At 35.6% G+C, this 14,635-nt stretch overlaps 1 protein-coding gene across 1 annotated transcript; it reads left to right on the top strand.

The window, feature by feature from the left end:
* Positions 1-12,864: 12,864 nt before the first annotated feature.
* On the top strand, positions 12,865-14,112 carry LOC114398662 (LEAF RUST 10 DISEASE-RESISTANCE LOCUS RECEPTOR-LIKE PROTEIN KINASE-like 1.1; the record flags this gene model as incomplete). Its single annotated transcript, XM_028360837.1, has 1 exon — positions 12,865-14,112. A coding segment is annotated over one exon (894 nt), but the record flags the coding sequence as incomplete, so codon positions are not given.
* Positions 14,113-14,635: the final 523 nt, after the last annotated feature.

The following is a 14,635-nucleotide window of genomic DNA, read 5'->3' as shown; positions in this document are numbered from 1 at the left end:
CCTAAAGAAACTTGGTTACCACAATGACCCTTTCATCATGGCAAAATAAGCTAGACAAGTATTTTATGTGCAAGACCCTTGTGATGAAAGCTGGTGCGTGGTTCTACAGGGCAAAACAATTTGTGTTAATGTAGAAGATGATGATTCATACAGGATACCTATGTTAGTCCTTTGTCCACACAAATCACTCCTAACGTTGTCGGAGAAGAAGAAGCCGACGACATTCATGCTAATCATAATGATCATGATGAAGGAGAATTAATTAACATCGTCTAATGTAATTTTCTATTTATATATTTGATTTTGCTAGATTCATTTACATAAGTCATACAATTGTTTTTTTGTAATGTTTATTAATCTGTGTTGTTTTCTATTTATAGTGTTATACATAGGATGTGCAAACAAATCAATCAAATTTCAAATACACACTATACAGAATCAACATTTATATATACATGCCTCACTGCATCATAATTCTGAATTCTTCAAAGCTTAGGACTAATTAAGTATCAGATAGAAGGATTAGATATCTCTTGATTATGACAAACGTCACACAAATTCGGTAGGACCATAGGTAAAAATTTGATTATTATTATTGATTACTTGATTCCAATCTAGTTTCTTGGACCGGCTCATTTTATTTATATATGTACTGCCCAATTTAGATCTTAGGCTCATTTGATTACAAAATTCCCTATCGTGCCTTCCGCCCTATGCAACACTGGTGGTCTAATTTTGGTTCTCAATGCAGTGTATTGTATTTGTAGGTTCAATTCAATCACTAGTAATTCTTAGTGATTCAGATAACCAACCAAGCTGAAACTCTTGTTATTTAGAATGCTTTATCTCTTATAATCAACTCTATTTAACCCTGATTAGTGATTATTGAAAGTAGAACCAGATTTTGTGAAGAATGAACGTGGATTTTGGTTTTGTGCTTGGGATTTTGTGAAGAATGAACCAAATTGGGATTAACTATGCCCTGATTTTTCTTAATCAAATTGAAACTTATTGTGAAGAATGAACGTGGATTTTGGTTTTGTGCTTGGGATGTGAATTTTTTCCTTCCACCCTTGAGTCACTTGTACTTGGATATGTGCTTTTACCTCTCTATATTTTGTCTTTGTGGATATATGTTAACATATGGTATAGCCAATATATATTCAGTTGAACAACTATAAATGGATATACTATTGGTTTCTGGTGTTTTAGTTCTCATTTTTGTTTCTATCACTCTGTTTTATCTGTATAGAATGCACCTGGAATACTTGTAAATTCTGTTAACAATCTCTGTTCTGGTTCCAGGTTTGGACAGTGTTATGTGCTTCACGAAACTTGACCTCTGCTCACAACCTTACTGGTATTTCACATGAGCAATATCCTTGATCCATTTTATTGTTTTGTTGTAACTTTTCCATTTATAATGAGTGGATTCCCCGCATCTTTCAAGTGTAGTTAACAAATAACAACACATGGAGTAATATCATTGGTGTTTTTGTGTCTAATGGGATTGTTAGAACAACAATAGCTTTGTCTCAGTCTAATGGAATTGTTAATGGAGAAACTTCTATCCAACAGAAATTAGTAAAGTTGAACATGTAAAAGATGAATAACTACTATTGTGAGTGTAGTAAAATCTTCTTTTATCTTGTATTTTGTGTGCTGGAATTATTCCTTAGTAAAAATCATAAGAAATAGTAAAAAACACCTTTCTTAAAGAACAAAAAAAATGACAATTTTCACGAACAGAAAGTTAAACTCTTTATTTGCATAAAACTCATGTTTCTTACTGTCTAGTAACTTTTAATATTTGGCTACAATTCATAGGCAACTACACTGGATGTTACCCTTTCTGTATTAGTTGCCTTGTGAAAATTATTTTGTCATAAGATTATTTTGACCACTCAGTGTGATAGATCTATAGCTCCCCAGCTTTTGGGTTTGCCTATGTATCTTTTAATCATGTAATTGAGTTAAAATGACCCCTGCTTAATTCATATACAACTGATGTATATCTTAATCATCAATAGAAACCAGAATTATCGTCTTACAACTCTCTTTGCCTATCACATGAATAACTAACATTTTTAATATCCAACAAGTAGTTTGACATACTTTGGTTGAGAAAAAGCTGAATTAGTTTGTTGTACTGGAACTTGGTTTGGCTTTGAGTTCTTCTAATGCCATTACTCATTATATCAACTCCAGGTGAAGCTGAATTAAGTTGTTGTACTTGAACTTGGTTTGTCCATTGTTGTTGTTGTGGAAGCTGTTTCATTATATAAAGTCCAGGTAAAGCACATTGTTACTACTTGTTATATAAACATGTATATGTGTAAAGCATGTATTAAAACCTATATTAAAACATTACAGCCAAATACAACTGCTAGCTAGTTGTTAAAGTCCTAGAAGCTTCAAGCTGGCAGAGACTTGAGAAGTTTCGATAATCTCACATGAAATTGTTAGAAATTGTACACAAATTTCCTGATGAGTGATGACGCACACTGATCAGTGCACAAATTGGCTGATCACACACACTGACAAGCTAACAAGGACAATGTTGTATGAACCCCACACTTAGCCACTTACTTAGCAAATATAGAGATTGAGCTAAAACAATGTAGTGTAAATGGAAAATTAGATAACATCATGTACATCCATATAGATGACAAAACTAGTGTAATTTTGTTTGAAGTATATCTCCTATTACAAAAGAAAGTAGAATCCAACATTACCATATGTGATGCTTTTGTTACAAGAGTAGGTGGTATGTTTATTTTCGCAGTTAAGAAAGTGGTATGTGCCATTTAGTGGCTACTGGTTGTGGTTAGTACCAGGTTATAGAATTCACAATCATTTCCAGAATGCACCACCTCAATATGGAAATAATTAGAAAACAAATCAACCTAATTATGGCTTTGCATGATGAACTGAACTTGAGTTAGGGATTAGGATATTTTTTATGATAATGAGTGCAATATTTATATATAGTGAGCAAGAATCTATCCCTTAAGTTTAGGGATTAGGATCAACCTATCTATGTATGGAAATAATTAGAAAACAAATCAACCTAATTATGTAGTACAATATTTCATTTTCCCCTAATTATGTACAATATCTTAACAGTTTACAAGAACCCATACTAACAAAAAAAAATTGAAATACCAAAACTACATGAAGTCATATTTATATGGACTAAAAACCTATTTAATCCTTAGTGGCTGAATGTTGAAGATTGATGAAAAAGGATTTTAATGGAAAAAGAAAATGTCATGGGCACTTAATTCCCTCCCAAAAGTCTGAGCCTAACCTCTCCAATCCGCACTCCCTAGCCTTATATGCCATAGAACTAAATGACATTTACTCTACCCTCCCTACTGCCAGCTCAATGGTTAGTTACATAGTGGAATTAATTAACATCGTCTAATGTAATTTTCTATTTATATATTTAATTTTGCTAGATTGATTTACTTAAGTCATACAGTTGTTTTTTGTAATGTTTATTAACCCTGTTTTTTTGTATAAAGGATCATGGCTTCTCCACTTGCCTCGCCTCCTCTTCCTCCTCCTTCTCCTTCTCCTCCTCCTCCTCCTCCTCCTTTCGACACATCAGCTTCGCCACCTACCATGAAGCGGACATGCAAAGCCTCACGTCTATGATCCTTGTCTACTAGACCACCTGGTTGTAGAAGCAAGCTTCATGATGTTGAATCAAGATTGATTCAAGGAGTTTTGATGATAACAAAGATGATGACAAAAAGCCCAAGAGAATGAGTTCAAGATTGAATCAAGAACACTTCAAGAATCAAGAGGAAATTTGATTTCAAGATTCAAGAATCAAGTTTCAAGATTCAAGTTTCAAGAATCAAGAATCAAGAATAATCAAGTTGAAGATTCAAGAATCAAGAAAAGATTCAATCAAGATAAGTACTAAAAAGTTTTTTCTAAACATTGACTAGCACATGAATTTTTCACAAAACCTTTAACCAAAGAGTTTTTACTCTCTGGTAATCGATTACCAGTTTATTGTAATCGATTACCAATAGCAAAGATTGTTTTCAAAAAGCTTTCAACTGAATTTACAACATTCCAATTGATTTCAAAATGGTGTAATCGATTACAATGATTTGGTAATCGATTACTAGTGTGTTTGAACGTTAAAATTCAAATTCAAATGTGAAGAGTCACATCCTTTCACAAAAATGCTTTGTGTAATCGATTACAATGATTTGGTAATCGATTACCAATGATAAGTTTTGAATAAAAATCAAAAGATGTAACACTTCCAATGGTTTTCAAGTTTTTCTAAAGGTTATAACTCTTCTAATGATTTTATTGACCAGACATGAAAATGTGAAGAGTCACATCCTTTCACAAAAATGCTTTGTGTAATCGATTACAATGATTTGGTAATCGATTACCAATGATAAGTTTTGAATAAAAATCAAAAGATGTAACACTTCCAATGGTTTTCAAGTTTTTCTAAAGGTTATAACTCTTCTAATGATTTTCTTGACCAGACATGAAGAGTCTATAAAAGCAAGACCATAACTTGCATTTAAAAGACATTAATTACAATCTTTTACATCCTTTGAATCTCTTTGAACATCCTCTTGAATTTCTTCTTGATGGAAGCTTGCTTGTGGAGCTTCTATGGAGGCTGGATCTTTGAGCTTCAATGAGGTCCTTCAATGGTGATTTTTCACCATGGAGATGCAGCGGAAGACAAAGGAGAAGAGGTGAGAGGAGGCGCCATCCATTAAGGAATAAGCCATGGAAAAAAAGAGCTTCACCACCAAGATGAGCCTTGGATAAGAAGCTTGGAAGGATGCTTCAATGGAGGAAAAGAAAGAGGGAGAGAAAGAGAGAGGGGGGAGCACGAAATTGAAGGAAGAAAAAGGGAGAGAAGTTGAACTTTGAGTTGTGTCTCACAAGACTCTCATTCATCAAAGTTACAACAAGTGTTACACATGCTTCTATTTATAGACTAGGTAGCTTCCTTGAGAAGCTTTCTTGAAAAAAACTTCCTTGAGAAGCTTCTTTGAGAAAACTTCCTTGAGAAGCTAGAGCTTAGCTACACACACCCCACTCATAACTAAGCTCACCTCCTTGAGAAGCTTCCTTAAGAAGATTCCTAAAGAAGCTAGAGCTTAGCTACACATACCTCTCTAATAGCTAAGCTCACCTCCTTGAGATGAGAAGCTATAGCTTAGCTACACACCCCCTATAATAGCTAAGCTCACCCCCATGACAAAAAAACATGAAAATAACAAAAAAAGTCCTTATTACAAAGACAACTCAAAATGCCCCGAAATACAAGGCTAAAACCCTATACTACTAGAATGGCCAAAATACAAGGCCTAGACAAAGGAAAAACCTATTCTAATATTTACAAAGATAAGCGGGCTCATACTTAGCCCATGGGCTCGAAATCTACCCTAAGGCTCATGAGAACCCTAGGGCCTTTCCTTGGATCTCTAGCCCAATCTACTTGGAGTCTTCTAGCCAATGCCCTTGCGGGGTAGGATTGCATCACTTCTTCTTCTTCCTTTTCCAAAAGCTTTCTAAAGTTTTCTGGTTTTCCAAACCTTGAAAATAAAACTTGTGCTATTCATCTTTTTCATTCCCTTCTCCCTTTGCCAAAAAGAATTCGCCAATGACTAACCACCTGAATTATTTTTGTGTCTCTCTTCTCCCTTTTCCATAAGAACAAAGGACTAACCGCCTGAATTCTTTTGTGTCTCCCTTCTCCCTTGTCAAAGAATTCAAAACGACACAGTCTGAGAATTCTTTTGATTCTTCCATTTCCCTTATACAAAAGATTTCAAAGGACTAACCGCCTGAGATATCTTTTGTATCCCCATTCACAAAGTTTTGAAGTACTAACCGCCTGAGAACTTTGTCTTAACACATTGGAGGGTACATCCTTTGTGGTACAAGTAAAGGGTACATCTACTTGGGTTGTTGTAACTGAGAACAAGAGAGGGTACATCTCTTGTGGATCAGTTCTAGTGGAGGGTACATCCACTAGGTTGTTCAAAGAGAACAAGGGAGGGTATATTCCTTGTGGATCTTTGCTTGTAAAGGATTTTACAAGGTTGAAAAGAAATCTAAAGGACCGCAGATCGCTTGGGGACTGGATGTAGGCACGGGTTGTTGCCAAACCAGTATAAAACTCTTGTGTGTTTGTCTTCTTCTTCCCTACTCTTTTAATTTCTGCCGTGCACTTTAATTACTACTTTTACTTTTGGTTAAGTTTATATTTTTGTTCTTTACTTTCTTAACAACATAGTAAAAGCCTAAGAAGGGTAAATTTTAATTAGTAAAGGTTCATTAATAATTAATTCAATCCCCCCCTTCTTAATTATTCTGAGGCCACTTGATCCAAAACTGGTGCTGAGAGACCAGTGGTCCACGTTGATCCTACTACCAGCAAGGCCGACGGTCCCCACAGGAAGAAATTAAGGACATATTAGGGGATTGTGGCACGTGATAAGGTGGACGTCACGTACGAGAACTGGAAGAAGGTCTCTACTACTCAAAAGGACTTGATTTGGGAGGATATTCAGGTATTTTTCTTTTTTAATTTGATGTTCTTTAATTAATAGCCAAAAAATACAATATTGTAACAAATAAACCTTATTTGTTATTGTCAGGCGGAATTTGAAATCCCAGAGGTTTCTAACAGTAGGACGAAAAAAGAAGTTACTTCAGACTGTCGGGGAGAGATGGAGGCAGTTTAAATCAGACCTCACGAGGAAATGAGCCCTTGCAGCCGATCAGGATGGTGTGGACGACACTGTCTGTGAGAAATACGGGATAAGCAAGGAAAAATGGGCCCAGTTTTGCCAGACTCGCAGAGACCCTTCTTGGGAGGTATGTACCTTGCCATTGAAGTTGGTTTTCAAAAAACATTAACTTGTTATAATTCATTCTAGCAATTTGAAACATTATTGTTTTATTTTTGCAGGATGTGCGGAAAAAGGCACAGGCCATCCAGAAACAGAACACTGGGCCCCACGTTTTATCTCGTGGGGGTTATGAATATTTGGAGCAGAAGCTCCTAGCTGAGAAGACCAAGAAGAAGTTGGATGAAGCTGCATAGTCAAGAAGCGTTGATGGCGTCATCGACCCTCCATCCCCCGTCAGACGCCACGTGAAGAGGAAGATGGCCCGCACCAAGAAAACAGGGGAGATGACGACTAAGGCCGCAAAGGAAATCGCTGAGAAGATCGTAAGTCATTTTCAACTAACCATTAGAATTATATTTCTTAATTTTGTGAATGCCATATACAAATGTGTCTTTTCTGTGCAGGATTCCTTTAAGGAGCAGGCGACACAGGGATCCTTCGTCCCCCGTGGACGTCAGGATGTTCTCACCACTGCTATTGGATGTCCAGAGTGTTGGATCGAGTGGCCTCAGAATAATTAAGAAGGGGGGGTTGAATTAATTATTCCTAAACCTTTACTAATTAAAAAATTACTCTTCCAAGGATTTTACTTATGTTGTTAAGAGAATATGGAGTAGAAGAGAAACTTAACAGAAAGTAAAAGCGGAAATTAAATGCACAGTGGAAAGTAAAAGAGTAGGGAAGAAGAAAACAAACACACAAGAATTTGTATACTGGTTCGGCAACAACCCGTGCCTACATCCAATCCCCAAGCGACCTGCGGTCCTTGAGATTTCTTTCAACCTTGTAAAAATCCTTTTACAAGCAAATATCCACAAGGGATGTACCCTCCCTTGTTCTCTTTGAAACCCTAGTGGATGTACCCTCCACTAGAACTGATCCACAAGAGATGTACCCTCTCTTGTTCTCAGTCAAACCCAAGTAGATGTACCCTCTACTTGTACCACAAAGGATGTACCCTCCAATGTGTTGAGACAAAGATCTCAGGCTGTTAAACCTTTGATACTTTGTGAATGGGGATACAGAAGAATTCTCAGGCGGTTAGTCCTTTGAACACTTTTGTATTAGGGAAAGGGAAGAATGAAAAGAATTCTCAGACTGTGTCATTTTGAATTCTTTGACAAGGGAGAAGGGAGACACAAAAGAATTCAGGCGGTTAGTCCTTCATTCTTTTGGAAAAGGGAGAAGAGAGACACAAAAAGAATTCAGACGGTTAGTCCTTGGCGAATTCTTTTTGGCAAAGGGAGAAGAGAATGAAAAGATGAATAGCACAAGTTTTCAAGGTTTAGAAAAACCAGAAAACTTCAAAAAGCTTTTTGGTACAAAGAAGAAGAAAAAGTTCAAAGAGATTCAAGGCTTGTAAAAGATTGATTGAATAAGTGTAAAAAAGTGTATTGAAAAGCAAATCAAAGCCTTACTTTTATAGACTCTTCATGTCTGGTCAAGACAACCATTAGAAGAGTTATTACTTTTAGAAAAACTTAAAAACCAATTTGAAAAAGTCAAAAACTATTTGAAGAGTTACATCTTTTGATTTTATTCAGAAACAATCACTGGTAATCGATTATCAAATCAGTGTAATCGATTACACAAAGCTTTTATGTGAAAGGATGTGACTCTTCACATTTGAATTTGAATTTCAACTTTCAAAGGCACTGGTAATCGATTACCAAAACATTGTAATCGATTACAGCTTTTTGAAATTAATTGGAACGTTGTAAATTCAATTTGAAAACTTTTTCAAAACAATTTTGCTACTGGTAATCAATTACAACAATCTGGTAATCGATTACCAGAGAGTAAAAACTCTTTGGTAAACATGTTTTGAGAAAAATCATGTGCTACTCAATTTTTGAGAAAAAAATTTCATACTTATCTTGATTAAGCCTTCTCTTGATTCTTGAATCTTGAGTCTTGAATCTTGATCTTGATTCTTGACTCTTAACTTTCTTCTTGAGTCTTGAATTCTTCTTGATTCTATCTTGAACCCTTGAATTGTTCTTGATTCACTTGAGTTGTTCTTTGATTGATCTTTGAGTTTTTTGTCATCACCTTTGTCATCATCTTTTGTTATCATCATTGTTATCATCAAAACACCTTTGAATCACCTTTGATTCACCATGAAGCTTTGCTTCTACACAAAGCACCCTGGACGTGTTCGTGCTGTTGGAGCCAATGTCACCATCAAGAAATACTTCGGATCAGCTCCACAGAAGTCCCGCAGCTCTTCCTCACTGCCTCCTGAAGAATTGCAGCAGCTGACCCAGCAAATCAGAGACCAGCTAGAGGATTCGATCATAGAAAAAGTGACTCGGCAGCTCATGGCATCATTCAGTCAGATGCAGTCCCAGTTTTAGTCCCAGATGCAATCTCAGGGACTTACACTGCCTCCCGAGCCTCTGGTTGGTCCCTCAGTCCCTCGAGTAAGCACAAAGGAGAGTTGTGTTGATCCCTCAGGAAATGATGCTGAGACAGGTGACTCAGACAGGTGCGACTTGTACATTGAAGCAATTCCTGCCCACCTGGTTGCCCTAGGAAGAGTTTATGAGGGATCCACTATTGTTCATAACACTCCTTTGTTTCCTGGGCAAGTAAAGGTGGGTGTGGATGAGGTTAAAGATCCAGATGCTCTCGTTCCTGTACCCACTGATGAGGTTTCCTTAGTGGGGCAGGCAATTCACACCTTCCTTGCTTGGCCGACACATTTGGTCAAGTCTTTATCACAGCAGGTACTTTACTCTTATTATATGTTTCTTCTTTTTGAATTAATTCATTCAGCGTGCCTCAAATTAGGTCATTTAACTTTGTTTCATGAATAGGCAGATGTGTCTCCGGCAAAACCACCTCAAAAGCTGGATCCGGAGGTCGATGATCCGCTTTATCTGATGACATTGACCATCCCAGAGCTTTTCTTGAGGCCTTACCAGGTTACATGGGATGCCACCGTGTTCGGGATCTTTAATCCAGACTTCCCACTCTACATAAAGCACGAAGACCTCTCCAAAATCGCACACGGTGGTCAATGTCTCAGCATATCAGTGTTACAGTTGTGGATTTTGTAAGTCATTTTAGATTACTTTTAATTACCTAAGTTATTGCTTTCAATTCATAAATATTCAACTTTGACTTAACATAAACAGGTATCTGACTGAAATAAGTATGCGAGCGGGAAATTCTTATCTGTATGGATTCCTCGAGCCACAGTCCATTCAGAGGTTTAGGCAATCGCAGTTTGAGATTGAAAGTTACATAAAGAGTTGGATGCAGAGTTCAAAACACGATGTCTACCTTGGAGCCTACCTGAATGGGTAAGTGACACAAAATAACTGAATTTAATTAATGTTTACTAATATACTAACCCATATTTGTCTCCATTGCAGCGAACACTGGCAGATGGTGGTCATCGCGCCCAAGGAACACCTAGTTGTCTGGTTTTGTTCATTGCATAATAGGCCAGACAACTACCTTAAGGGGATAATTAACAGGTCAGTATTCTTTTCAATGCATTTGCATTCAAATACCTCAACAACACCAGTTTTTAATTGTTACTTGTCTGGAACAGTGCATTAAAAGGTCTTGATGATGCTCCACAACCTAAATCAAAGGCTCCTGCTAGGTGGATTGTCATCAAGGTACATCATTTACATAAAACTTCCACTTATATACACTTCTAATGTGTTTGTACACTAATTGTTTAATTAATATCCAAAAATCATTATGTATCTAGTGTAATAGACAAAAAGGAAGCACTGAGTGTGGCTATTATGTCATGCACTGGATGAGCACCATCATTTTAGGAAGTTTCAGGAATAACTGGGAAGCGATACGTTTATTTCAAACAAATTTGATTTTTTATAATTTGTATTACATTATTAATTTATTATCATTTATTTCATAATGCAGTATTTTAACGATCCTAGACCATTGGAGTCAGAGAGATTAAAGGCGCTTCGGATCCAGTGGACACTGTAACAGCCGTAATTGTTAATAAATAAATAATACAGTAATAAGTTAATAAATAAATAAATAAAATATAATTAGGTCATAAATCTCCACTATATAAACCAAATGTTAACCTAGAGCAGCTTTTACAAAACACTTCTGTCCCTTTTTCTTTTCTGACGCACAAGAACCCTAACAGAGCAATCAGAGGAGGAGCTCTAGAGAGCACCAGAGACGCCACCATTGCTAACAGAGAACATTTAAGCGACTACCTCGAGGTAAGGGATGAGTTACTCACGCTTGGGAATTAGAATGAACATGTGTAGGGATCCCTAAAGGATCAATTTTTGGATTATTTTGGGGTGTTTATGAATTTAATTATGTTTTCATGTTTAATCACGGATTGAGTGTGTTTGATGAACCAATTGGTGTTCTGTTGTGAGTTTGTTGTAGAATTGATGAGTTCTGTTGCGAGTTTGTTGTAGAATTGATGTGTTCTGTTGCGAGTTTGTTGTAGGATTGATGTGTTCTTGTGTTAGGTGTGTACCTTAGGAATTAGAATTCTTTATAATTAGCATAAAAATTGTGTGGTGGTGATTTTGTTTGTACCAGATATGTTGGCCTTTCAATCTTGTTCCTGTGCTAATGTATATTGTGTCCAGATAATTATTTTTTTACACCGCAGTGTATACGTGTACATATATATTGATACTGTTTTTTTTTACAAACTTTATATTTTATTTCACGTGGGTGATTTCTCGTCATGAAAGTCATAGGTGTAGGGATTGTTGGATAATTGAATTGGCTAAAATCATTTAAAGAAATTAACTAAAGTTGTATTCACATTGTAATTAGGCATTTTCTTGATGTTGGCAACTTAGTTGAAATATATTTAAAATATAGGTATACATGTTGTTCATAGAAATCAATATGAGTATATATTTTATTGTTATATATAATTTGTATTTACTTAATGATATATTTGATATTATTGTGATTATTTTATATTAATATATATTTAATACTTTTTATATGTTATATATAATATGTACGTTTACGTTTACGTTAATATATATTTTGTTATATATTTTGAATATAATATACTTATATATATATTTTACGTGTATTTTATAGTTACTTGTTTATAAGCCTTGAAGTTAAATATTATATGTTATTATTATTATGATACATTGTTATCTAATTATTGAGTATATTTTGTAATTAGTTAGAGTGTGAAATGTTAAACTGTAGACATGAAACATGGTTGTGAATGAGTGTGTGATTGATATTTCTAGTGATATTACTTGTCATGTGAGTTATGAGATATACAGTAACCCGACCAGGGTGTACCTTGAGAGAACTTTTATGCGCAGTGTTAAAGGAAATTGTAGGATTCCTGGTTAGGATCCTGAAGGGTTAAACTATAGCACAATTTGTTAAATATGTTTGAAATATAAGAGTGAGGTCGTGGGTATTATATAACTCATAAACAGTGTCTGCGTGCAAATAAAAAAAATATTTTAGGGGTTGGACCTGAATCAGGACGGTGAGGCCCAAAAGGTTTCTTCGGAGTCTAGGACTTGGGGGTAAAGATACTCGGTTTGAGTGCTCCTTTAAGCTCATGTTGATCCCATGTGGTTGGGGAATTCTCGCAAAATAGAGTAACCCTGACTGGTCACCTTATGATGTTACTTAGTGAGAGTGACCGAGTATACCCATTGTGTGGTGTGCTTTGTCATGTACTTCTAAGTGCCTCAGTGTTGTTTTTCACTGACATGGTACCACATTGCATATAGGCTTGAGTCTTAGTATAATTGTTGCATAACGCTTGTGTTTGAATTTCATTGAGTTAACAATTGTGGTTGATGTTATTTTATGGAGTGTGTAAACTTGAATGGGTGTGAATAATGTGTGCGATTTTGTGCAGTAATGTTATTTATATAAATTCAGCTTTAAGTATTATATGTTTAACATGCTCTAATGTTTTATTATATACGAATGTTTTATTTATAATGAAATTCAGATCCTCACACGTTTGCGCCACAGAAATCTTGTGTCACTCTATGGCTGCACTTCACGTCAGAGCCGTGAACTACTGCTTGTGTATGAATACATTCCAAATGGCACAGTTGCCAGCCATCTCCATGGGGAATTGGCAAAGCCTGGCTTACTAACGTGGTCCTTACGAATGAAAATTGCCGTAGAGACAGCTAGTGCATTGGCTTATCTTCATGCTTCTAAAATCATTCACCGTGATATCAAAACTAACAACATTCTCCTTGACAACAGTTTCTATGTTAAAGTTGCAGATTTTGGCCTTTCAAGACTATTCCCCAATGACATGACTCATGTCTCCACAGCACCACAAGGGACCCCGGGTTATGTTGACCCGGAATATCACCAATGCTACCAGCTAACTAGCAAGAGTGATGTGTATAGCTTTGGAGTTGTGCTCATTGAGCTAATATCATCTATGCCAGCTGTTGACATGAACAGGCATAAGGATGAAATTAACTTGTCTAATCTAGCCATAAAGAAGATCCAAGAAAGGGCATTGAGTGAACTGGTTGACCCTTATCTGGGTTTTGATTCAGACACAGAGGTGAAGAGGATGATAATTGAGGCGACAGAGTTGGCCTTTCAATGTTTGCAACAGGACAGGGAATTGAGACCTTCCATGGATGAAGTCCTTGAGGTATTGAAGAGAATTGAAAGTGGGAAGGATGAGCTAAAGCATCTAGAAGAAGCAGTTCATGGTTCTGGGGTTTCACATAATAATAATGTAACAACCTCAACAGAATTGGATGAAGCTGGATTGTTGAAGAATAGGAAGCCACCTTCTTCACCAATATCCGTTCCTGATAGTCGGGAAAGTAAATCCACTACGCCTAATGCCAGTTCTTAATCACTTGGCTTATTATCAGTTAGTGATACATAATCCATTCTTGCCTAACAAGCTTTCAGCACTCATTGTTAGTTGAAAATGAGTGAATCTAAGCTTCATTTATCTTGTCATCCACTTGTATAGTTATAGGATGATTATATTAAGCGGAATATCATAGTCAAGTTAGGAGTTGAGAGAATATAAATTTGAATATTCAGAATAAAAGAAAATATAATTGTTGATTCCAGAAAATGTGCTGCCCCTTTTAAGCTGTAAAGCATGCACAATTTTTAGGTGTTGGAGTGTCACACAACCCACTCCAACAATGACACTTCCTTAAAAATTCAATTAAAAATTATTTTTTACTGTGATGGATATACTTATATTAAGTAGACACGTAAGTGATTGGATATTCAACGACCCCTAGCTAGTATTATAAAAAAATCACATTTCTAGTATTATAAAAAAATCACATTTTTAAACATTTAGAGCAATATGCTTCAAGTGTAAAATAAAATATTTTAAATAAAATTTAAATATGTTTTAAATTTTTGTAGAATTGATCAATTTTGACTTTTGTATCTATAATTTAGAATCTTCGAGTTTAGTATTTTAATTTCTAAAACACAATAAAAGTAATTTATAGTACTAACTTTATAAGTCCGATTGCTTATGTATCTAATGATGATTGCGTTATGTGACATGTATAAATCACTTGACAAATTGTATAACAAATGATAGATGTGAAATAATCACATTACATCTACATGATTAACACATGACAAATATTACATATATCTCATAATTTTCTATCTCTAGATAATTTCCAACTTTTGAATTGTCTTCATAAAATTTAAAATTTATTTTGTCTCCATAAAATTGAAATTTCAATTTTAGT

Source organism: Glycine soja, chromosome 19 (genome assembly GCF_004193775.1).
Source record: "Glycine soja cultivar W05 chromosome 19, ASM419377v2, whole genome shotgun sequence".
NCBI lineage: Eukaryota > Viridiplantae > Streptophyta > Magnoliopsida > Fabales > Fabaceae > Glycine > Glycine soja.
The sequence above is the reverse complement of the archived record's forward strand: the minus strand, read 5'-3'. Positions and strand labels throughout refer to the sequence as shown.